This window comes from Corvus kubaryi, unplaced genomic scaffold (genome assembly GCF_017639235.1).
Source record: "Corvus kubaryi isolate FWS band 111438036 unplaced genomic scaffold, C.kubaryi_AGA036_p1.0 37396, whole genome shotgun sequence".
Classification (NCBI taxonomy): Eukaryota; Metazoa; Chordata; class Aves; order Passeriformes; family Corvidae; genus Corvus; species Corvus kubaryi.
Window position 1 is genome coordinate 9,255,490 of NW_024581135.1, and position 24,258 is coordinate 9,279,747.

The following is a 24,258-nucleotide window of genomic DNA, read 5'->3' on the forward strand; positions in this document are numbered from 1 at the left end:
TGAGAATCAGAACTTTGTTTTAATCTCAGTTGTAAGGAAGGTGAACGTGATTACTCAAGATTTCAAGTGTGTTGGATAACAGTATGCCATGTGTGCACTGCATCGTTTTGTAGCGTGTAGTATATGGAGTATTTGTTACATAGATTTTTCTATTGTTAAAGTAAATATTTAAAAAAAAAATACTGAGGATCGTAGCATTTATGCACCTACAAAACCAGAAATATGCCCTGTAGCATTAATTACTGATAATTCAGTTTTCTTGCCTTTTATTTGTTCATGTGTATAAGGCATAATGTTTCCCTGAATCTTTTGGTAGGGTCCCTCCTGGTAAATACTTGACTTTTGTGAAATGCTTGGCTCTGGTGATTTTACTTCATGTAAGAACAAGTTTTATGTAAGAAGGTGTTAAAAGTGGCACAATACCTTTTAAAGAGAAAAAAACTTAGTGAAGCAGGATGTGAAGACTGGAGCTGTGATCAGATGAGCGTGGCAGGAAGAGCTGGTGGGTCTGGGATGTCACCAGCCCCTCACCCGGTGGGTGCAGCAGGGCCACTACCTGGGCATCCACCAGCCACCTCGGGGAACCTCCTCGGGGCAGTGGTGGCTGCGTGAGAGGAGCTTCTCATCTGGCCTTAGCCTGCACCCTGCTGAGGAGGTTGGCTCAGCTGGCTGGATTTGGCCATAGCAGAGGAGGGCACTTGTGTTGGCTCTCGTCTTAGCCAGGGACAGCAGCCCTGGCAGGGGTGGCCACGCACAGCCCAGGGTGGTCACTGACTGCACAGACTGAAACTGGCTGTAGGAAATGCCCCTGCTCAGTCCCTCTGAGCCGTGGGAGGCTCTGCTGCCTCCGAGTGCCTTTGTGTGCCCCTGGAGCAGGGTGTGAACACAGCTCTTGGTTTCAATCTTGCTCCAGTGTGCAAGTTATGGTGTTGCCTTTTTAAAATACCTTATAAACTTCATGTGGTGTGTTAACATCCAGCCAGCATAGTAACTGCTTTTAATGGTTTCATGTTTAACAGGTTTAAGTTGTGGGTGCACTCTGACTGTGCAATGTGTGATGACGTAGTGTGCGTGTACTCAGCCACCCTGCTTGTCCTTAATGTTTGCTTACATTAGTTATACTGATTTTCATTTGTTTTAATTATGTGGTGGAAATAAGAAATCAAAGCTGATCACGTCTGCTTATTGACTTACATGATCAATACTGTCAAAGAGTAAAGTGATACTGAAAAGACTTTTTCAACATTTTGATATTGAAAAGAATTATCAGAACCTACATTTTGTGCTGAGTGAGAAAAATAGTCCATTTAAATTAGCTTGCTTTTATTTTCTGCTAGGAGAAGGAAACAGTTTTCTGTTAAAATAATTGGTTGTTTATTTAGAAGCATTAAAAATAACTCTCTGAAATTAATATTTTTCTTGCAGTGCACAGGGTAAACTATTTTGTGGCATCGGGATAGACAGCAGTTTATGATTTGGAGGTGTGTTGGCTTAGGGAGGTAGTCTCAAAAAGTATCCCGTTTGTTGGTTATCTTCTGCATGGCACTTGCCAAATCAACAGAAGATAGTCTTCTGTAGAATATTGTGTGCTTTTTTGTCTGCTTTAGTTGTCAAGACATGGAGTTTCATGAAGAGAGCTGTTCACCGGAACAGGGGGTTAAAAAGGAGCCCATCTGTGCTGTCCTTTCTGAAGCCAACAGCTCTGCCCTGGTTGCTCAGGTGAGTTGCCTCCTTTGCAGCGTCCCTCCCCTTTCACACCAGGGCTGGTCTTCAGGTTCCTGACATCCCTGCTGCACCATCTGCTTCGAATGCATACATGTACAAGTCGCTGGCAGAGATTAAATAGGATGATTTGGTGAGGTTCCATTTTAAAATGTGTGCACGGGTCTTTTGCAGTCTGGCCAGCCTACATCACTTTGCCAGTGTCAGCAGCCATGCACTTCATGCAGAAATCATGGAATCCAGTTCCTACCTATGTTATTTAAACTCACTTTTGGATGTTTGCTGGTCAAAACCAAGTCACTTGTTTTTTCCACTCAGAGTCCATCTCCCTGGGCAGCTCTGCGTGTCTTCCACAGGAGATCCAAGGCATGTTGCTACGTGATCGCTGTTTGTGTGATTTCATTGGGCCAGTGGCTGTGTCTTCCAGGCCTCTTGGCTAGAAATGTGGTGCCTAGTCCCAGACCAGGCTTTGTGCTGACATCTTACTAGGTAGCTCAGTGCCTTGGCAGTAGCTTGTACGTAGTTGCCTTCATATAAAGAGGTGATACCTTCTCAGCAGCTATAGAAGTACAAGTAGTACTACTGAACTTGTTCATTTTCACTTTTATTCAGATAAAATCTTTGTTTTCATGGTCAGATGTGATCATTAGTGCCATTTCACAGAGGCAGAAGTAGCAGCTTTTGTTAGATCAAAAGCACTAGCCTGGCCCAAGTGAAACCAAAAGAATCCATTATTTTAGCTGTGTAATTTATAAAAAAATGTTTCTCTGTTGTAATATGAATAACGACTGTTCAAAATGTGTAAGTGTTATACTCTGAAAGCTCTTGAGGAGCAGCATGTCCTTAACTGGTCTTGTCACAAGATAAACTGAGTCATGAGAGACTATAAAGCAACAACTGCGAGTGCTGGGAATGTTCAGGGTAATTGCGAGGTAATCTCAACCATGCATGATGTGCAGGAACAAAACAGAGGATGACATCAGAAGCTGAAAGGATGACTTGTTTGTTTTCTCTCAAATCCTATGTTTTCTTCCATTTCTCTTGCCATTCCTGAAATCATCTTTGTTATAAAGCTAATTATAGACAGAACAGCCTAAGGAAGATACAGCTCAGACAGATAAGGAAGTGCAGGGGTACCAGTGGGACAAAGTGATCTTTTCCTGCAAACCAGGACTCTTAAAGGGGGATTTTCTTTAGGACAACATCTGTTACCTTAGAGGAAGCAAAAAAGATGATTGATCAGTCTCCAAGTCAAACACATAGCTAGAGTGATGGATGTTGCAGGTAGTTGAAAATGAGCTGTAAGGACAGCGTGAGTCCCCACAGAGGGTGTGGAAATGCACTTTGGCAGTATTGGCTGTCACAGAGTTGTTGCCTGAAAATCCATTTTAAGGAATTGTAACAAGAGTGGTGTTTGTAGTAATGCTCAGGTATTACGTTGATAACTGCTATTACACACACAGAACAACACCAGATAAAAATCCATTTTAAAGGCAAAGTATTTTACAGTTTGCAGCTGTGAGTGAACTTGAAAAAGATCGTCTCTTCATTTGGTCTGAGAACGTACTCTACGTGTCACAGCCCATTTTACTGTCAGTCTAGGGTTTGTAGGTCATTAAGTGGTGTGATTAGCTAAACTGGGTAGTTTATTCACAGACTGTGCTGTGTGTGTACATGGAAATTGCACATTGCTGTGTTGTAAGATGTGTATGTCTGGCAGCTGAAGAAGATGATTTGGTAGGTGAGAATATCCATCCTATTAAGAATCAATCCTTTCCACATTTCACAGGATGGCTCAGACTTACGGATGTTTCAAATTCACATCCTCTCTCACTGACCAACCTCTACGCTGCTGCTTTCCCTGTTTCTGGAGGCCACGTTTATATCTTTGACACCTCTATTGTTCCCATACCTGTTCCATCCCAAATAACCTTTTGTCACCCTCTTCACTCTCAAACACATTTCCAGACTCCATTCCCTGGAGCAATTTCCACTGAGTGACACCACATGGACCATCAAAAGTCTTCTCAAATTGCAGTTCAGGATGTCCAATACGCCAGGTTTTGGATGGTTCCATCTGGTAGTCCCCAGGACTGACGTAACTTGAGGGAGAGAATTCCAGCTGGTCTGTGTAATTCGCAGTGTCCTTTTCTAGCCCTGAAAGCACTCAAGAATTGGACTTTGAGAAAACAATTTAAACTCTTAGTTTCATTTTCCCCCCTTTTATTCCCTGTAGAGCTAAGTTACTCAGCATAACGAGGGAGAATAAGGAACATTCAGCAGCAGCAAGTGGCAGTAGCAGCTGGCCCAAGAAACTTCTTTAGCCCTTGCCTGGTGTGCACGTGTGTGGGGGGGCACAGAAGTGCCTGCAGGCAGGCTACAGGGCTTGGTCCTCAGGGAATTAGTGACTCTTCACCAGTTCTGCAACAAATCCAAAATATTCAGATTTGTCACTGGCCCTTATGATGGGAGAATCTGGCTGAACCTGTTCCCTGGTATTCATAAAGAGAAGGGAGTGTAGGAGAGCTTCTGAAATATTCCAGGAATGGGATATCCTGGGGAGATATCCGTAGAATTGGGATTGTTCAGCCTGGAAGAGGCTTAGGGGTGACCTAATTGCAGCCTTCCAGCACCGGAAGGGAGCTTAAAAGAAACATGGAGAGAGACTATTGACAAGAGCGTGTAGTGACAGGGCAAAGGGGAATGGCTTCAAAGAGAAAGAGAGCAGGTTTAGATTAGATACTGGGAAGAAATTCTATACTGTGAGGGTGGTGAGGCACTGGAACAGGTTGCCCAGAGAAGCTGTGGATGCCCCATCCCTGGAAGCATTCAAGGTCAGGTTGCACAGGGCTTTGAGCAACCTAGTGAAAGGTGTGTCTGCCCAAAGCCGGGTGGTTGGAATGAGGTGGTCTTTAAGGTCCCTTTGAACCCCAGCCATTCTGTGATTTCTTCAGGCTTCATCCTCCTTTGAGAACTTATCTGTCTTCTCTGAGCTCTTGCTTTCCTTTTCTGTGACTCTCAGAAATTTGGTGTTTCTATGCAAGAGTAAAGGCGTGTTTACACTTTGCCTCTGCAGGAAAATCAAAACAGGTTCACTGGATTACATGGATGTCTTGTATGGATCCTTTTTGAAAATGAAAACGGCTCTAACTCATTTTGGAAGTAAATTAAATACATGTGGGCTCTAAGGAAGGGTGACTGGCTCTAGATTTGATCCTCTTTATATTGAGACTATCAAAAACTCGTATCTTTAATTCAGATGGAGCTTTGCCTGTGCAGGGTCACAGGATTTCTTGGAAGCCCAGGGCTGGGAAGTCAGACTGGATCGAGTTCTACTGAAACGTCGCTGCAGCCGCTCCTGTGTGGAATCAGAGCCCCCTTTCCCCATGGCCAGCGTTTCCTCGAGCAGCTGAGAATTTGCTTATTTATTCACTTACTTTGTCAGACTCCCGAGAACTGCAGATTTAGTGGCAATCTGCTCCCAACCCCTCATGATCTCGGTTTCCCACGCTCGGCGCTGCGGGGTCTCGGCGCTGCGGGAACCGGCGTGTCCCGGGCACGGGTGGGACCGGCCCGAGCCGGGCAGATGCAGATGCCGCTGCGGGGGCGGGCGCCGTGCCCGGGCAGACGTGGCAGCGCCCGGGGCCGCCCCGGCGGGAGGCGGCGCCGCGGGAGCCGGCGGGAAGGAGGGAGGGAGGGCCCGGGAGCCGCCAGGTGAGTGGGGTCGGCACCGCGGGGACACCCCCGAGCCGGGATGAGGGACCAGCCTGAGCGGCGGGGGCCGCCCGGACACCGCGCAGGTGGCGCCGGGCTCGGCTTGGCTTTGCCCGCTGCTCCCTCCGGCGTTGCGGCGGCTCGGTCGGGGCGGAGGCGGCGGAGGGAGGGGAGGGAGGTAAACGCAGGAGAGGAAAGCTAAAAATTGAAAACAATGGTGGTGGGGGGAGAAAGGTACAAAAGAGGGCCCCCCCCCCAAAAGGTAAAAGAAAAAAAGGTAAATAAAAAAGGGCATGGGAAGGAAGTTAAAAAAAAAAAAAGGGCAAAAGAAAACCAGAAAAAAAGGAAATAAAGAGGGAAAAAGACCAGGAAAACAAAAAGAAAAAAGGGGGGAAATGGAAAAAATTAGAGAAAAAAATGAATTAACAGAAGGAAAACACAAGCAGAGGAAAGAGGGAACGGGTAAGTCGGAGCGCTGCCCGGGCAGGGGTGGGCAGCCCGGTGTGGCCGTGGCCGCAGCCCGCGGCACGAAGGTGTTGGCAGCGCCGTGGCCTCTGCCAAACCGAAGCTCTCCGGCCACACCGGGAAATTGAAGCTGCTGGGGAGAGCCCGAGCTCGTTTCCTACGTCTGGTGTTCCGCAGCCTTCGTTGCACTACGGAGATGTGTGAAAACAAAACGAGCTGAATTGTCCTGGCTGGTGCAGTAAATGAGTAACTGGGAATAGCCAAGCGCTGCCCTGTGTGGTATTACCTTTGTTGCACTGATGGCTGCTTCATTTCCCTTTAATTCCGCTTTCCTAAAAGTCGCCTAAATTAGGTGTTTTTAAGAACTTGACCCGGAGAGGAGTTGAAGGGATTCATTAAAACTAAAATGCTGTTGGCTGCTGTGTCCCTTGGGGGAGGGAGGCTTTGGAAGCACCTCCTCTGGAGAGGACGGAGGCTTCGGAGGTCGTGGGACCACACGCAGTTGTGCTTGGGAAGGCGTTAACCTTTCCTCTTCAAAATCAGCCAGCTGTTGAGTAGCTCAGAGCAGCGACGCTTAGCTCAGAAGTAGCTTTAATGTGATGATTAATAAAATAGTGCTTTGAAAGGATATGGAGGGCACAGAAATTTAATCTATTGGAATCTGGTTTTGCAATTAAATATAGAAGTGTTGCAGGAAAAGGAGATGAGCATTTGTAATGTTTCTGCGAGGTTTGCTAATGCTCTTCTGCTCTCTCGAGTGCTAAATGGTTTGGAAAGATTAAAACAGACGTTCTTTAATTTATAGACTGGTTAGTGTATTTGGCAGAAACTTTAGGAAAAATAACATCAATTTACTTTCAAGTTAGAGGCTCACTTATATTAGAGGAAAATTGTGCCTGTTTGGTTTGTTTATCCCACTGGTGTGTATAGCAGAAAAAGCTTCCTCAGGATTGGTGACCTAGATATGAAATAGCGCCCAAAAATACCCCCGTGCTGATAGAGTGCTGCCTGGGACAAGAGGAGGGCTCCTGCCCCAGGGACTTTCCACTTGCAGACCCTAAACTCCAGAAATACTTGCATGTCCTTGGTTTGGGATGCAGCTGTGTGTGCAGCAGCCCCCCTGGCATGTTTTTCAGCTCCATCTTCTGTGCTTTACACCTCCTCCTTTGTTTGCTTTGGCTGCCTTGTAGGGACCAATGGGTCCATGAGTTGTGGTGGGATGTAAATAATTACAGAATTGGGTAATAAGATTTTAGGCAGTTGGGAATGCCACAGAGGAGCTGTAGTGCAGAGGCAATTTCCTGTGATTGTGGAGGAGGAAGATCTTACACCAAGATGAGCAGTAGCTGAGCAGAAAGGGCTCTGGAGGACAGAGCAGGAGAAGGGTTTTAAAGCAGAGAAAAAGGAAGGAAATGGAGAGATAAGGGGATTTAAATGTCTAGGCGGGTAACATTTCTAACATTCAGGTGTGCTTCAGGTCTAAAATCCATGTGTGCAGCCCTTCTTTCTGCATCTTGCAAGTTCCAGATGGGTGATGTGGGTGCATCAAACCTATCCATGTAATGTTACACACCAGACACACTGAGCGAGTCACTTCAGCCCTGAGCTACTGCAAGAGGTTGGAGCCATCTCCTTCTGGCTCTCTTGGTGGAGTGGTTTAGGAGAGCAGGGCCCACACGGCTGCAGCCTCCCTGTTTTTCTACATCCAGATGGGACTGCTGTTTCAGGCTGGAGTTTGGATAACCCCAGTGAGTGCTTTACTGAGTGAAGTCTCTGTTGAGGAAGGACTGCACTGGGAGAATACTCTTTGGAGAGTATGGCTATTCAATTGTAATCTTGTTTCATGCTGTGTATTTTCTTCCACTTTTTATTACTGTGGCTATTTGAATAAAAACATGAGCTTTGTTTCTTTAGACTTCATCTGCTCCTGCTGCTTTTGCCCTGCTTGAAGGCCCAGTCTCCCTGTAAGAGCAACCATTTGTGATATTATGAAGGGTTATTTGCTTCAAGAAAAGTGGAGGCAGCAGTGGGGCATCAGTGAACTCTTATGGCTTTGGTGCTGCTTAAGTGGCCATGTGGGCAGGGCAAAGAAAAACCTCCCGTGCTGGCCATTGTACTCCAGCTGCAGGAGACCTCCTGCAGCTGAAACACAGTGGTGGAGCAGCATCTGCTTTGGTTATTTATTATTGGGTATTTCAAAGTAGAGTAAAAAGGGCAGGACAGTGAAAGGCATTCAGACCCTAGTGCAGAAATCCTGAGTGACACAAAGTAGTTTCTGTATGTCACTGTCCCTGTGCAATGGGCAAAGCACATTTCTGTTGGTTGCTGTGCCTCCATAGTTTGTAGGCTTGAGGAGTCAGAAATTCCTGCCCTGTGCCTGCGATTAATTTGGTCTCTGGTCTCAGGTAAGGTGTCCAGCCATTGGTACAAGCCTTGTGCGATCACGGTTGACCCTTGTAAACATGTGGGCTCAGCTGGCCAGCAAATTACCAGTCCCTTGAGAGCCAATGATCCAGACAAACTGCTCTCTCCACATTTGTGGAGCAAGTCTTGCTCCCCTCTGGCTGCAGCCCTCTTACCTAGGCATGGTGTACTGTACTGAGGAATAGGCAAAAGGTCCCTCTTGACAGCTGGTGTGGGAGACTGTGGGTAACTGAATACACTGGCAGGACTCTAGTCTGCAAAAGGTACAGCTGAAGGACACATGATCAAGGCTGTGAAGTGATGAGTGGTGCTGGGAAGTGAATAATCCATGTGTCCTGTGTCACTGGAGAACAGGAGCATGCAATGACATAACCAGGCACCAGATTTAAAACCAGAAGAGGAAATGCCTTTTGCAGACAACACTGTGGAGCTGTGGAACCAGTGCTACAGGATGCTGGGGATAGATTTGGAAAAGGTTACCAAGGACTGTTAAATGTGTGGCTGATGGTGGAGCCTGTGCTGGGGGCAGGGCTTGGGAGGGTGCTGGGGGAGCGTTGCTCTCTTCTTGCTGTGGTGTCACTCTGGTTCAGCATCTGCTACGAGCTGCTGTTGACTGTGTGGGCAATGGCCTCGTGCTTTGGCAGACTGAGAAAGCAGCAGTCATGTCTTTCATCTTTCCTGCTTTCACAGTAAAGCTGGAATAAAACCATGAATCTTCTACCACGGAGGACTCAGCACTGCAGCAATTTGACCGAGCTGACCTTCCACTCAGAGCACCTTTGCCTGTGGTTGTGTTAGAGCTGCGCTTTGGGCAGGTGGAGGTGCCGTGGAGGAGACGATGTTCAGCCGGAATGGTGCCCGAAGTGAGGGATATGTCCAAGAGCTCTTCCATGAGGAAGCACAGCAGGTATGTCAGAGAGCCATCTCCTTTCCCAAATTTCCATCTCCATGGTCTCTGCACTCCTGGTCTCCTCTGTGACAAGGGAACAGGACTGAAGTAGCAAAACTGCCCTTCATTTTGCTATGTAAATCTGAGGTGTATGACTTAGAAAGGGAAAGAGGAGACTGATTTCCAGAGGGCAGGAGGCAGCAGTTGCCATAGGAAAATGGCAGTTTCCCTGGAATTTCAGATCTTGGTTCCAGCAATTCTGGAAACTCACTGTGCCCCAAGTACCAGAGTCCCATGTCTCCTGGAGAAACAAAGGGTCCTGATGAGACATGACTGTGACGGGAAGACCATCTTAACCTACTCTGTTGGTCCAAGATGGTCCAGCCTAGTTTGTCATATCCCCTAAGGATCTTCTCCTGTGCACTGAGGACCCACCCTGCTTGGCTTGGCAGGGTGTTTGGTAGGGACAGGAGGAGAAGCACAGTGTATAGCTGCAGGCTCTGTGAAGGACCCTTGAATGGTGTTTTTAGTTTATGCATAGGAGTTAATTCACTGAGGCTGAGTAGTGGTCTGTTGCTGCTTATTCTACAAGAATATAAAGAAGGTATTGCAGGGAGCCCTCTCTTTCAGGGCCCAGGGATCCCAGCAGCCCGACAGCCCTTCATTTTAGCGACAATTTGCAGCAAAGGGGTATCTTAGCAGCTGTTGGTGGCCATCCCACTGCTGGTGGCTGGCTGTGGCACCACTTGTGCAGCCTGCCTGTAAAACACGAGAGGTAAACCCCAGGCTTTGCTTTTCTCTAGGTATCTCAAATGCAGACCGAGCCCTGGTGGAAGATCCAGCTGTTTGTATGGGAGCCGGTGCTTTTTGGAACGTGGGATGGGGTCTTCACCTCCTGCATGATCAACATTTTTGGAGTGGTTCTTTTCCTGAGGACAGGATGGCTTGTGGTGAGTGAGTGCTGACTTGGCTGAATGTTTGAATAGGTGCCCCTCCTTACCTTGTATCTCCATCACCACCCAATCGTTTTGGATTCTGTGCTCTTCGTTATAGATGTTGCTCATGCACTCTGGTAATTTGTAGCCTTTCAAAAAGTTCCACTAAAATGTGTAGCTGGAGTGGTCTTTGTGAGCGGTTTCCTCTTTTAGCTTTCAGAGAGAGAAAGACAAACACAACAACCAACCTTGACAATGAACAGGGACACCCTTGTGTTGTATTGTTGAGGCAAAACAACCACTTTTCAGGTAAAGTTACAGCTACTTGTCCATCTTCCCAACACCACTGAAGGAGGTTTCTTCCAAACATACCAGTGTTGGAGTCCCTGATTTTTTGAATGGGAAATCCTCAGTCAGGTGAAATTGTCATTGCCATGAAAGGATCTTCCACTGCTGGGTCCATAGTAGTATCTCACTGAGGGTCAGAGCCTGGAATACTGTCCCCTCCTGATGCAAAACGTGTTTTGCCGCAAAATTTCCCCTTGGAAGAAGGAATACTTCCCCAGGGATGGACGGGATTTGAGCTTCAGGCAGAGTTCTTGTCACAGGCATGGTGGACACCTTCCAAAAGGAGCAGGAAGATGCTTGCACTCTGCACTGAAAATTGCTTTGCTGGAGGTGTTGAGGGGAGCTGCATTTGTCGCAATGGAGAAGTTGGGGTGATTTTCTAGCTTCCTTTTCCTTCTGATTTTATTTCCTCCACATCTCCTTTGAAAGCAAGTTACTGCTGGAGCAAACACAAATATAAATAAAGCCAGTAAATAAAAGAAAAACGGAACCAGCTGGAAGCTAGCATGAAAGGGAAGGGAGGAGAAGTCGGGGCTGGCAGAGAGATCCCCTGGCAGAGGACAGTCATATGTCAAGCTATTCCCAGAGTCAGGCTTTTGCTATAAATTTCCAGAGCTGGAGCTGGGGCTGGTGAAGCTTTGCAGTTCCAGGGGACCTAATCTTGCTGAAATGTTCAACAGGGATTGCTGCTGCACGAACCCCTTCCAGCACGCATGCATAAATAAGCATCAGTGTTTAATGGTGGCTTTTTCTTCCCACTTTCTCTGCTTGGTATTGTTGCTGTGAGTCCTGCATTCCCCCTCGGTCTTAGTGTTAACCCTTTCTTCTGTTGGATTGCCCATTAACTGCTGCCATAGTCTGGTACCACGTTTCTGGAAAAGCCCAAGGCTAAGTGAATGTTTGCATATGTCTGTTGTTTTTTTTTTTTTTTAACTGAAGTATATCATGTTTATTAACCATTTAACCTGGGGTAAGCAGCTGAAGAAAAAGAACAATTGTCCTTTTAAAAAGAAGTATGGGGTTGGAGTGGGCTGTGGTGCTGACCCAACCACAGCTGTGTTTATAGCAAGCCTTGGCTCTGTTCCCCACTGACCAGATAACACCCCTGTCAAAGGCAGCAGGATGCTGAACCGAAATAGGATTTTATGATGATAGCAACATCCTGGATATGTTTTTGTTTTTACACAAAAAAGAGAAAAGGAAAAAAATCTGGGATTTCAACCAACCCCAGAGCAGGGAAGCAGCCTTTTAGTGCTGGTGATAAAAACCCCATCACGGCTAGCATGACCTCAGAGGTGAGCATTGCTGGAGCAAGGTTGGAAAGAGGGGATATGGGCATGGCCTGGAATATGAGTAAAAGGAAGGGAAGCCAGATGTTAACGGAGCACTGGGCACTGGAGGAGGTTTCTGATTGCTGTGCACCGGCCTGAGCGATTTGTCAGCAGGGGAAGGTGGGCTGGAGCCCAAGGGAAAACTCCTGACCCTGGAAAATAAATTACAGCCATGTGCAAGAGAGTGGGAAGGTCCTGAGCTCAGAAGAGTTCTTAAATTATTTTGGAGGTACTAAGCACCTTCTCTTTCTGAAACTCCAACCATAAATGGCAAACTGAACCCCCCAAAAAAGGGGTCGTGCTGGCATTTAAAGCTGCCAAAGGGGACCTGCAGCTGTGTTTGTTCAGAGGCTTTTGCTCTTCACCCCATAGCGAGACCGTGGCGGGTGCAGCAGCTCCTCCTGGGGCCCTCCCTCTACCCCAAGCAGGAAGGGTTGGTTTTTTTCCACGGGGCTGAATCCTCTGCAGAAAACTCCCCCGAGTCCTGGCAGGGCGAGAGCCACCTGCCTCTCTGCGTACGCCCCGCAGATAAGGGCTGGCGCACGCTGCTTTATGAGAGTGTTATTTATCTTCCACGCTGTGTTGCCTTTGGGGTTTTGTTCTTTGGGATCTCATTGTTTGGAAGGATCAGAGCTTTCAAAGGTAAATGTTCTGAAAAATTAAAATGCAAGCTTGATGCTGTTAATAAATCAGTTGTTGCAAATCCCAGGGGTTCAATTTTGAAACTACTCTTTGTTATGAAAGTGTTTTGGTTTTTTTTTAAGCATGTCATTCTAAACCGTGCAGACAGGCAGTGATCCCCTGACTGCGGTGGCTGAATCATTGTTTGACCTCATTCCTTTTAAACCAGAGGACAAAATCAGTGATTCATGGAGGAGCCCATTGACAGAGCACAACCTGCTCATGCAAAGATCTGCCCAGCCCCAGGCTCAAGGACAAGACAGGTTCTCATCAAAGAGGTGCTAATAAAGGCTGTTAATTTGGCAATCAATTACGTTAATTAGACAAGTAGGGGTGTCTCTGTGTGTTTCTTTTAATCTGTAATGACTCCAGATTCATAGATCACTAGTGACTAGAAGTGGGTAGGTCCTTTTTCTGTCCCAGCAGATTGGTGTGAATTAATCTTAATTTGATTATTTTTTTTCATTCCAGGGAAACACTGGCATTGTAATGGGCATGTTTCTGGTGTCCTTTGTCATTCTGGTTGCCCTGGTGACAGTCTTGTCTGGAATTGGGGTGTGTGAGAAGTGCAGCATTGGAAGTGGAGGAGTCTACTCCATGATTTCTACTGTTCTTGGGGGTCGAGTAGGGGGCACCATTGGCCTCCTTTACATTTTTGGCCAGGTAATTTTAAAAAGTTATTTAAAGAAAATTTGGAAGCTTTGCAATGCAGATATTAATCTTGTGCTGTCCTGCTGCAGAAAGTAGTGTTTCAGGTAAAATCTGAGTAATGCTCCACTGTGCTGAACAACATGGGAGAGCACCAAGCTGCTCCCCAGGAGCAAGCCTCTGCATGGGTCACTCTGGTGGAGGAGCTGAGTGTCTGGACAAGCCATGCAGGACATGTCTTCCCATCCCAAATTACCCCCATTGCCAGGACATGCCCTTGCTGGCAAGAGACTGAAATTAAATGAAGCAGGAGAGGTCAGGGTGGCCAAGCCAAGCTCAGTGAGTGCCTGTGGACTGGCAGGTTGGCCTTGGCGTGCTCCACATGCCCTTAGGGATCGGGCAAGCCTTGGCTGCTTCTCTGTGGGAGCCAGCAGAAGTGGAGCTGGTGTGGGAGGAGAGCTGGGCAGGGGTAAGGGCCACAGCTAACTGACTTCTTGTGAGCCAAAAGTCACAGTTCTGAAAGGTTTTCTGAAAGATCCTAAGGAGCTGTTTGTGGTGGTGAAGCACAAAAATACACATGCATAAAGAATGGAAAATAATCACTTAAACCTGCAGTAACTTAACCCTCTCCTCCCATAAAGATGTTATGAATAGTATAAAATGTGGTGAGCAGAGAAGCATTTTTATGGAGGTTTGTTTTTAACAGACTGCTTACAGCAATCTCCAAAACCCCTTAACAGCCCCCAAACCAAAAATAATCCCCTCTTCTCCTTTCACTCCAGATTAAAAGCAAGTGTCCATAAAATACAAACTGAACCCAGTTACAAGCCAAGATATGGAAATGGGCCACACATGAGAATCCTTCCTGTCATATTTTCCACTCTTGCTCTCTGAGAGGACCCTGTCTGGGAAAGCAATCAGGTTGCAGCCTGTCCTGAGGGTTGTAAAAGCTGGGCTGCAGCAGCCCTGGCCCCAGGCTTGGCATCCTATGTGCACAGGGGCTGCAGGCTGGGAGCTGGCAACTCACTTAAAATCTCTTTGCCTGCTCCTGAAAGCTGCTGATGCCTTTCCCTTCTCAGTTGTGCTTTCTGCCCAACGTGCTCTGCACCAGCTGCAGGCTGATCCCCTGCTACAGGATGCTCAGGGAGCGCTGTAAGCTCTGTCATAAGGCAACTACTGCCAGAAACGGGGTATTCCCTATTCCCTGCTCTGACTGGGGCAAGTGAGGAATGACTGGCTACATGCTGCAGAGAAAGACTCTCGCTGTAGTTCCCCTGATCTAGGTGTCTGCCTGTGATGGAAGGGAATCCTCCAGGATCTCCAAGTTGTAGGTGTCTGAGTCTAAACAGGTGAATGCCATGAACGTTGCTGAAAACCACACAAATCCTGCAGCTCGCGGGCATGAGCCAGGTTGTCCTGAATGCCCTCAGAGGATCAGTGCTGGGTCTGTCCGAGGTGGGGCATCTGCAGTGAATGAAGGCTCTGCTCTGCTCTTGCTGTCTTGGGTGGGGTTTTCTCCCTTCCACTCGTGCGGGAGCTGCACATCCCTCCTCTGTGGACAGGGATGGTGGGGTTGCAGGACCTGAGATCACACAGCCATATCAAATGCAGCTGTCTGCCCTAACCTGGTTTTCCGGGGTGCCATGCACTGGAAAGGGTTGTTGCTGAGATATCAGCAAGTGGGAATTTCTGCAGGGAAATGTCCTGGTTTTTGGGATTGTTGCCCTGCAGTGGGGTCTGAGGCCTGAGCCGTGCTGCAGGTGTCCTGTCCTGCCACCTGGAGCAGAGCGTGTGCCCTGTCCTGCTGCAAGGCAAAGAGGCAGTGTTCCTGGGAGCTCAGGGGGGCACGGCTCACACAATGTGCTCTCCTCCAAAGTGCAGGCTCCATTCCAGCAAGATAGGGAGCTGGTGAAACATCAGAGTTTGCATCCAAACTAAACACCGAGTTAAAAATAACCCCTGGGAGGCAGTGAAGGGGGAAACAAACTGCTGTTCTTCAGGCAGGTGTTGAACTGGGACCCTTTCCTCCAGAGAAACAGGAGAAGGGAAGAAACATAGAAGTTGACTCATCCTTTTCTCTCTCAGAGAAACCAGTGTGGTTTCTCCTGGAGTGTTAATAGAGGGTAGGTGTTACAGTGGAACGTTGCTGGGCTGCCAGCCCTAGCACCCAGCCTTCCCTGTTTGCCCGGGCAGCAGCTCTGCTGCCTTGGCAGTGTGCTGTCCTACAGCAATAAGGTTCAGTCCCTGCAGGCCAGAGTAACATTAGAGGTTGTACTGTGACACAAATGTCTGTCTGAACACAGGTCCCCACAGCCCGGCATGGGGGCTGGGGCTGGAGATCCCTTTTTCTCCTGCGGGGCACTGACAGAGCTGTGTCCCTCAGTGTGTTGCAGGTGCCATGTACATCACCGGCTTTGCAGAGTCCATTGCAAATGTCCTGAGCCTCAGCAACATCTGGGCAGTGCGTGGCATCTCCCTGGCTGTACTTCTCGGCCTGCTGGGGATCAACCTGGCTGGGGTGAAGTGGATCATCAGGCTCCAGCTCCTGCTGCTCTTCCTGCTGGCTGTCTCAACACTGGACTTTGTCATTGGGTCCTTTACACACCTTGATCCAGGTAAAACCGGGGTTTCATTGCTTTGGGGTCAGGAGGCATTAATTCCCTGGGGTTTTCATTAATTCCCTGGCGTTTTCTCCTTAGGTGTGATGGTAAAGTGACACGCACTTGGGCAGAGGTAGAGTCCAGAGCTTCCAGATGTCTCTCCTGATCTTTTAGAGACAACACATAATTTTGCAAGGAGTGTTTCCAGAGCATGATTGAAGATGCCTTATTGATTTAGGTGTTTAAGCCCAGGGATTGAGCTCTCAATTTGTGCTCTTGTTAATGTTTCACTTGGAGTTTTTCTAACAACAGAGAGCATCTGTGTTTGCAGTGTTCTTTGCAGCCTTCTGCTGCCTAACTCGGCATTAAGCATTGTGCCCATGAAAATGGAGGATTGTGTCTTTGGGTTATGGAGATCTTGTCCCAGAGACCACGTAGACCCTGGCTGTGCTGAGCTGTGCCATCCACTCTGCTGGATCTGCTGCCCAGGGCTGTGCTGGGCACCTGAGGAGGGAGCTGGGTGAGGGCAGGTCACTGCTGGGGTTTCAAGGAGCCACGAGTGGGATTTCTCCCACTAACTTTCCCCAGACTGAGTTCAGCCTGCAGTGACAGCTTCAGCTCAGGCAAGGTGGAGGTTCAGAGCTCCCACCTGCAGCCCTGCTCACACCTCAAGTCCTGTTCCCTTCCCTCTGTCTGTTTGCTGGGAAACACATCTCCGGACGCCACAGCGACCACTCCAGCAATAATGAAGTGTAATTAGCTGAGTAAACAGAAGGTGTCACCTTTTTCTTGGCTTCCTCTGTGTCCAGCAGCACCTTGGGGGGTTGCAAGTGACCTACTAAAGTGAGTTTGAGGAAAGATCTTCAGTTTTCATTGACAGCTGTGGTCAGCTGCTGGGCTGGGTGGCAGGAGGTGTCATGTGGGTAGTTGTAACACTGATAAGGGTCATTCATGCTGCTGTTTCACTTTGTGCTGCCAGTGTGGTGTGCGAGGACGGTGGCACGGGGACAGAAGCAGCTGCTCCCCTGTCAGACAGAGCTTTATGGAAAGGCATTTGCTCTTTATATTTAGCATGTTAGAAATGCCCCAAATGAGAGCCTGTGAAAGTTTCAGCAGATCCTTGTAAATGAGAATGAAGCAAGGACAGTTGTGTTGCTGTGGCGTGTTTTGCAGAGAAAGCAAACCAGTGACCTGCTCCAAACAGCTGCGTTTCACAGGAAGTTTTTTTCTAAAGGAAATGGGGCCGTGTGTGTGTGTGTGTGTGTGTGTTGTATTTTTGTTGTGCTCGTAGTAGACCTTTCTAATAGTAGAGAAAAACGAAGACTCGAGGTGAGACCTGGTGGTAGGAAAGTGAACACAGGACCAGGAGGCAAGAATTAGAGGAATACAAACGTCAGCAGGAAATATGCTCAGGTGGAGGCCAACGTAGTTGTCTTTGATTTCCTCCACTGCCAAGCACTGTCATTTTCTTCTGACAGAAAATAGAGAAAGGAAGGGAAATGGGGCAGCTGAGCCTCGCAGATGCTGCAGTTTAGCCGTGGCTGACTGAGGAGAGGAGGGCTTCCAGTGGATGGAGGGACATCGGGCCGATGGTGGCCGGATGCAAGCCCCAAAGGCCAGTGCCCCAGAGCAGCGCTGCCCCCGGGTGGGACCTGCTGGCCAGGGAGAGCTGTGCGTTTCTCTGCTTTCAGGGGCGTGCCGTTTCCCTCCAGGCTGGGCAGGGGGATCCTCCCAAGTCCTGCATTTCCCCAGAAGGCCTCTGAGTGGTGTGTCAGCACCAAGGGTGAGCGCTGGGCTCTGATGAGCCTCCTCACGCTGTGTTGCACGCTTTCTGCGCCGCACGGGTGAATGGATGCCTGTCTCTTGGGGCTGCACCCACCAGCAAAGCATCCCTCCTGCAAGGAGCCTGCGGGTGGGACACGCAGGTGGTGGTGAAGCTCCAAGCTCCAGAGCCAGATGATGACAGTGGCAGGGTGCAGTGCATCAAAGCACAGCACCGGGGGAAGCATTTGAGACCCCTTTGGGGTGGGCGTTCCACTGATGGGCTCCCCACAGCCCTCCGGAGCGTGCAGTTGTTTTCAGTTTGGTTCTGTGGCTGCAGCAGGGACTGAGAGGCAAAGGCAGCATGCAGGGAAAGGTGGTTTTGGGGGCTGGACCTGTGAGCTGGATTGTAGCTGACAGCTTGTCTGGGTCGTGTCCTTGTTTTACGGCAGGTTTATGGGGTTTCAGTTCACAGCCTTGGGTCTCAGTCTTTGACCCTGTAAAATGGGCCTTGCGCAGTCCTCCTGCCTTTTCTGCTGCTGCCATGGCAGCCTTTTCCCTCACTTAACATTTCCAAGTGCTGCGCACATACCAAAGGGCTGCATATCTGCCAAGCAGCAGTTACTTGAATTTAAATAATCTCCAGGAATGCCTGTCCATCTTGAAGGTCTTAACCGGCTGCCTTTGTGTGGTTGCGCTGGGTGGAGTCCCCTGCTCTTCTCCCCGTTCCCGCAGCTCACACCCAGGCACACACCAAATCGGATATTGTCCAAGCACTCACTCCCTTCCTGTGGTTTGCCTTTATTTTTAGTCTGACGACGGAGCATGTTTACACAAAAGGGGGCTTCTCAGCAGGGCTTCCTGCTGCTCTTTCTCCTTTTTTTTCCTCTCTCTTGCTGTGGCTCAGTCCTGCTCCAGGAGCCAGCCAGCCTCCCGCAGCCCGGAGCTGGGACTGGAGGAGCTGAGTGGCTCCAGCAGACAGGGAGTGCTCTGGGTCACTTGTCCAGATGCTGCTGACCCTCTGGGCCTGCCAGCCTGCTTGCTACCAGGCTACCCTGTCCCTCTGCCTGGCCCCCAGGGCTTTTGCTCCTTTCCACAAGCTGCCTGCAGGGTGGGGTGGGACTTGCTGATTTTTGGAGTTAATCCTAAATCCTCCCTTGGCTCCAGCTGGCACTTCCCCTGGGGTTTGGTCACAGTCCCAGGCTGGGATCTCTGCCAAGGGTGGGTAGCAAGGAGAGGGGCTCCCTGTTTTGTCTGAAAACCAGCCTCCTTGAGCTGTATCTGGCTGCTCACCTTAAAATTCAGTCCCTCCTCCAGAAACAGAGACCCCTGTGCTCCTTCCTTCAGACAGAAGACATCCTTATTCCCATTCTCCCTAGGCACAGGTTAGTGTTTTCAGCAAACCTAACACAAGTGAGTTGAAATTGGTCAGCGCTCCACTTCTTAACACATAACCAAGACCCAGCACTTGCTACAAATTTTCATAGTGGCAGTGCAGGGTTGTTTTGGCTTGTGTATGTCTGCATTTTAATGATGGAGGCCCATGCCTCAAAATCAGCCTGAATTATTTTGGGAGGAGCAGTGAAAGTAGAGGAGAGGATGCTCTTCTCCCTGACCAGCTCCTCAGACCAGTACGTGAAACTTTTTGGCCTTTTCATGTCCTGAGCATTGGAGTCACGGAAAAAAGAAGATAAGCCGTCCGTTAATGCCCACTCTTTTATTTTCCTAGCATATCTCTGCTAATTTTTGTGTAGGGTGACTCCCAAATACTCCCTTTCAATTAGGCGCCTGCTTTCCTGTTTTGGCAGTGGCTCCCAGGTGCCCTGTTAAAGCAGAGCGGCTCTGGGAGCTCGTGGAGGGGGGGGATCACTGGGAGGAGGGCTGGTGTTAATTTGGTTGTGCTTTGATGGGGAGATGAAAGGAATCACAACGTGAGCAAAAGGCGCCCAACAACAGACTCTTAAATGCCTGGTGGGGGAAAAAATAAATTATCTTGTTGGTAATTCAGTAATTGTGTCCCCTTGGGCTGGGATTCCCCTGCCCTGCGGCAGATGGTACCACGTGGCTGGGGTTAGCGTGGAGCTTGGCTGTGTGGGGCTAAACCCCTCTCCTCAGGCTGGGAAATCTGGGTAGCTCATTTCTCAGGGATGCAGGGAGGTTTGAAAGGCATGTTGCTGTCAGGGTGCTTCTGCTTGGCATTATTTTCCATGTAAACCGCATCCTTCATGTCAGTCGCTTGGGTTTTAGCTTCCCAAAGCTGCTCACACAGAGCCCAGAAAACTCATTTATCATCTTCATTTATTCCTCCAAGGGCAAGTGCTTTGGAGGATTCATCCCCTTCCAATGTTCTATGGCCGAGCCAGAGAGCTGATGCTCTCCTGTGGGTGCCAGTGGTGAGGGGCTGTGGGAGATGAGCTTTGCCTGGAGCTGCTCCAGCAGACAGGGAACCTGCAATTGTTGAAGTGATTTATGTATATAGACGCTCTGTTGTTGTAAAGATCCCGCAAATGCTGCCTCTGGGGCTTTGATGGACTGAATTAATTAGAAATATTCCTACAGATTGAATATGAAAGTGATCAAAGCATCCTAATCAGGGGCTTCTGCTTGGCTCTGGGTTGTTTTATTTTATTTTTGGGCACAAGGGGTGTGCCCCAATATCATAAGAGAGGGTGCAGGAAGGATGTGTGTGTCAGAAGATGATCTGCAGCAAATCCCAGAGGCTTTATCCAGGCTGATTGCTGACTTCCTGGCCTGAGACACATCTGGAAAGTGGCATCAAATCCCAAGTAGAAATCACTGTGCTAGTGGCAGCAGAAAAAAAATAAAATCCGCTTTGCTACTGAACAAGGTACACACCGTGGTGAATAAAGGCAGGACACTGCTAATGCACTTTTATTTATTAAAAAACATGGGATTGCTTTCCCCAGGTTTTTCCAGTTATAGTGCATTGAATGGCCCTGACATCACTCTTGAGCTGGGGCCAGCCTATTCAACAGTCTGGCGAAGACATTTATTAACTGGTTACCTGCCAATTGTCTGGGCTAGGAGCTGCGGGACAGATGTGTTTTGGAAAGTGATAACATTGTTAGAGGCCTTATTTAGATAGTAAGAGGAAAGCTACCCCACTCTGTCCAGGTTCTCTGAAGTAGGTATTTAAAGCAGTTTATTTAGAAGAGAAAAAACCCAACCCATTTAGATTGAGATGCAACTCTGCTGCCCTGTTTGTAGGTAGGTTTTCACGGTGTTTCCTTGCTGGAGGACATCCAGCAGAAGGACTGTGTCGAGGAGCAGCAGTTCCGATTGCCGGCAGATGCTCAGGTGTCAGCACAGCTGCTGCACCCCGGGGCTGGGACTGGCATCCTTGTGACCCTGCTCTGCCGCGACCAGGCAGGATTCCCGAGCCTACCGCCCCGAGGCATCTCTCAGGAGGTGGGTAAAGAGGGGAGGAGGGCTTAGGGTCTTCGAGTCCCGCCCTTCTGCACCTACTGGGCTGCACTGGGGATGGATGCCATGTGCATCCAATCTGCTCCTAAAAATTTCCAGTGATGGATCCTGCGCTGCATCCTTGGGGACCCTGCTCTAGTCATAGCTATCTCAGATGAACCCCTTCTTCCTGCAGCCTAAACCCGCTGTTTTGGGTCTCTTGAGGACTTGGCACAATCTGGTATCCTTCCTTTTTGCATTAAACCACGTTGCTAGGAAGACCCCTGGTGCTCGTCTTCAGTCTTCTCTTCTCTAGGCAGCCCCATCTGAGTGGCCATGGGAGCGAGCAGCCCTCTGCCACGTGCTGCTGAGGATAAGGAAGGTCCTGCCTCCCCTGAAACCTAAAATGTGCCACTGAATGGTGCTGTCAGGGACTGGCTGGCCCAGCTCCGTTCCTGGAACCAGGAGAGGGTTTGCTGAGGTTGTTACAGGTTTAAACTTGCTCAGTAGGTAACAGAGCTCCTGATGTACACAGGAGGTTTTGTACACATTGATTTAACCTTTAATTTCTTCGCTGTTTCCCTGAAAGGCAATGCTAAGCTCATCTTCCTAGAGCTTGTAAATAAATCCTGAAATACCTCGGCTGGCTTTGTTCCCTGCTAGACTTTGCCTTCATGTGGGCTTTCCCTAGCCATTCCTCCCATAAAACCTCCTGTGCAGGCTCTCCTTCAGCAGCAACTTGTTTAATGCTAGAGAACTAATAAAACTCACTGGTTTGAGGAAGATATATTTCATCCCACTATCTTTCCTGCTCTCCCCATTGCTGTGTTTAGATGGGACAGCTTTATTTAATTGCATTGATTTTATTTCTCTCTTTTTTTGATGCCACCACATAATCGTTTTCAAATGATGGAGATACTTTACCTCCTCTTTTTTCATTCCCCCAATGTTTAATTCCAGTCACAGTTCAGCTGTGCCCTGAATCAGCTTTCCTTATTTAGGGATTTAATTTATTAAGATAATTTCTAGATATTAGATTCTTCCTCCTGCCGCTTCACTTGTGGTTTGCAGTCCTCTCCTAGGCTAAAGAGAAAAGTCTGTGTGGGAAATAGGTCCTTATCTACGGTTCATCCTCTTTTCCTGGTTTGTGTTAACAATTCTTGGCCTTTTTTGGCTGTAAGTATGGCATTTTATCCTGGTTGTGCCTTCACTAATCAGGATGGTGGCTTGGTGGTTCTTCCTGGTTTTCTTTTTTACTCAAAGGGGGAAATGAATCCATTGAAAATTTGATTTTTGTAGGGAAAATGTATTCTATGACTTACACAGAATTCAATTAATAGTTTCAAACAAACAAAAAATCCTTTTAGGTGACAACATCTTGCTCAGCCTTTCCAAAATCAAACACTGGTTTGATTTGCATTCTGAAGCCAGGCTTAAAGCTGTAGCTGTGCGTGTGTTGTATAGAGGATAATGAAAACCTTCCAAAAACAAAACCAGTCATTTTAGACACAAAATCAAAAAGCCAACAAAAGGAATAGTTTTCTTTTGAAGTACCACTGTCATGTGGAAAATATATCCATAATTTAATGTGGGAAGCTGGGAGTATAGGGTGCTGTTGTCATGAGGATGGCAGAAGACTCATGGCAGAATTAAGTTGTATCATCTTTCCTTTGGAGGATGGGGATTTGATCAGCATGGATTGGGCTTTGCCCCAGCCAATACACAGAGTAGCTCTGAGATGGAGGGGAGGTCACTCCGACGAGTCCAAAGGATGTGTGTCATTGCTGCTGCTCAGCTGCCACTCATTTTCCTCCAATTGTTGTGCCTTGACTCAGCCTAAATGCTGAACTCTCAAGCCTAGGGCTTTTCACTGGAGAAGTTCTTCAGAGCCTCCCACAGCTGGGCACTCTGGGCAGGGCTTCCAAGAAATACCATTCTGTAACTGATAATGATACCCCATTGATGAAAACTATTTTTGTAGAAGAAGGATGGACCAAGGGACACTGTACTTCTTGTCCTCTTTGCAATGAATAAAATAATTTTTGCCAGCTGCTTTGAATACCACTGAACAAGCCAGTCTGCAAATACCACATAAAAAAATCAAATAGTAATGGAAGGATTTATATATATTACAGCAAGTCTAGTGCTTAGCATTAAATAATGTAAAACATAAGTAGAATTTATAAAGTTGAAACACCTGTGTTAAAATCGCTTCCTTTTTTTCTAACCAGCATTTCAGAATTTCTACCTGCAGAAAATGTTCATTTTTTGGCTTTTTCTGGGAAAAAATTATCAAACCCCACCAAGCTGTAGAGACAGAGTAAGTGCCAAACGGCTCCACTAGTTACTTCCACAGGCACATTCCTAAGTTTTCCCTTATTTAAGCAGTGCTTTTGTGATGAGGAGCTGCCTGTGCAGGCTCCGAGTGTGCTCTTGTGTGCGTTAGTGGTTTTCCACTTTCCCGAGAAGCTGAGGCAGAGATAAAGCAGGCGCATGGGGAGTTGGGCAGAAATTAGCATTTCCTCCCACCAGTCCAGTCCTGCAGGAGATGTGGTGTGGCTGGGGGGAGCCTGGGGGCAGCGTAGGCTACCTCCTGATCTGAGAGAGGTGACAGCATCCTGCAAATGAAAATTGCTCCATTAGCTAAAGACAAACATCGGAGACAGATTTAAGCAACTCCCTTTGTTTATTCTGCCTTTTGTGCTATTTTTAGCTGTTGGCCAGCACCCAGTACTGCAGGTCCATTGACTTTAGGGAGAGGAGGCGCTTGTGATCTGATGGCTCCCATGGTTGGGGAGCTCCACGAGGAGACTGGGGGTGCACTTACCAGAGAGGGTAAATAGGTAAAGGGATGATGACCCTGAGCAGGCTTTTTTCGGGTTTCCTCAAACAGAGCAGCCCTGGTACTTCTGCTCCGGTCTTTCTTGCTCGCCTGAGGGTATTCAGTGCAGAGATCCCACGTCCCCCCTTGCCTCCTCTAACACAGCAGACCATTGCTGTGGCTAATGTTAAACCTCTTTCCAGGAGCCTCCTGCAGCAGGCTGGACTGCAGGACGCGCCGCCGAAACCCTGAGCCATTTAAGGAGAGGTCGCCCAGAGGGCTTTCCCTCGACAGCGCTGTCAGTCTCCACGCTGGCTAATTTGTCTGCTCGCCTGAGCGGTGTTTATGCACGGGGCTGATTCATCGCCCTGCAGCCAGATCGCTGGCAGCTGTCAGCGTGACGCCCGTCCCTGGGCTGCTGCTGCTCTAAGTGACATCCAAATAGCCCGGGTTTGTCTCCGCCGGTGTTGGAGGAGGATACAGGTGCGGTGGAGGG

At 48.4% G+C, this 24,258-nt stretch overlaps 1 protein-coding gene and 1 long non-coding RNA gene across 3 annotated transcripts in view; one reads left to right on the forward strand and one right to left on the reverse strand.

The window, feature by feature from the left end:
• Positions 1–5,383: 5,383 nt before the first annotated feature.
• Positions 5,384–24,258, forward strand: part of SLC12A8 (solute carrier family 12 member 8) — a 50,535-nt gene continuing 31,660 nt past the window's right edge. For both annotated transcript variants that reach the window (XM_042041166.1, XM_042041167.1), the window contains exons 1-5: positions 5,384–5,436; positions 9,016–9,232; positions 10,018–10,164; positions 12,981–13,172; positions 15,541–15,772. In XM_042041166.1, coding sequence (XP_041897100.1) covers positions 9,164–9,232; positions 10,018–10,164; positions 12,981–13,172; positions 15,541–15,772 — 640 coding nt within the window. In that variant the 5' untranslated portion in view covers positions 5,384–5,436; positions 9,016–9,163. The remainder of the gene's footprint in view (positions 5,437–9,015; positions 9,233–10,017; positions 10,165–12,980; positions 13,173–15,540; positions 15,773–24,258) is intronic.
• On the reverse strand, positions 23,047–24,003 carry LOC121670645. Its single transcript, XR_006018182.1, has 2 exons — positions 23,769–24,003; positions 23,047–23,559 (listed from the first exon to the last, which is right to left on the reverse strand). It is a non-coding gene; the product is annotated as an uncharacterized LOC121670645 (long non-coding RNA).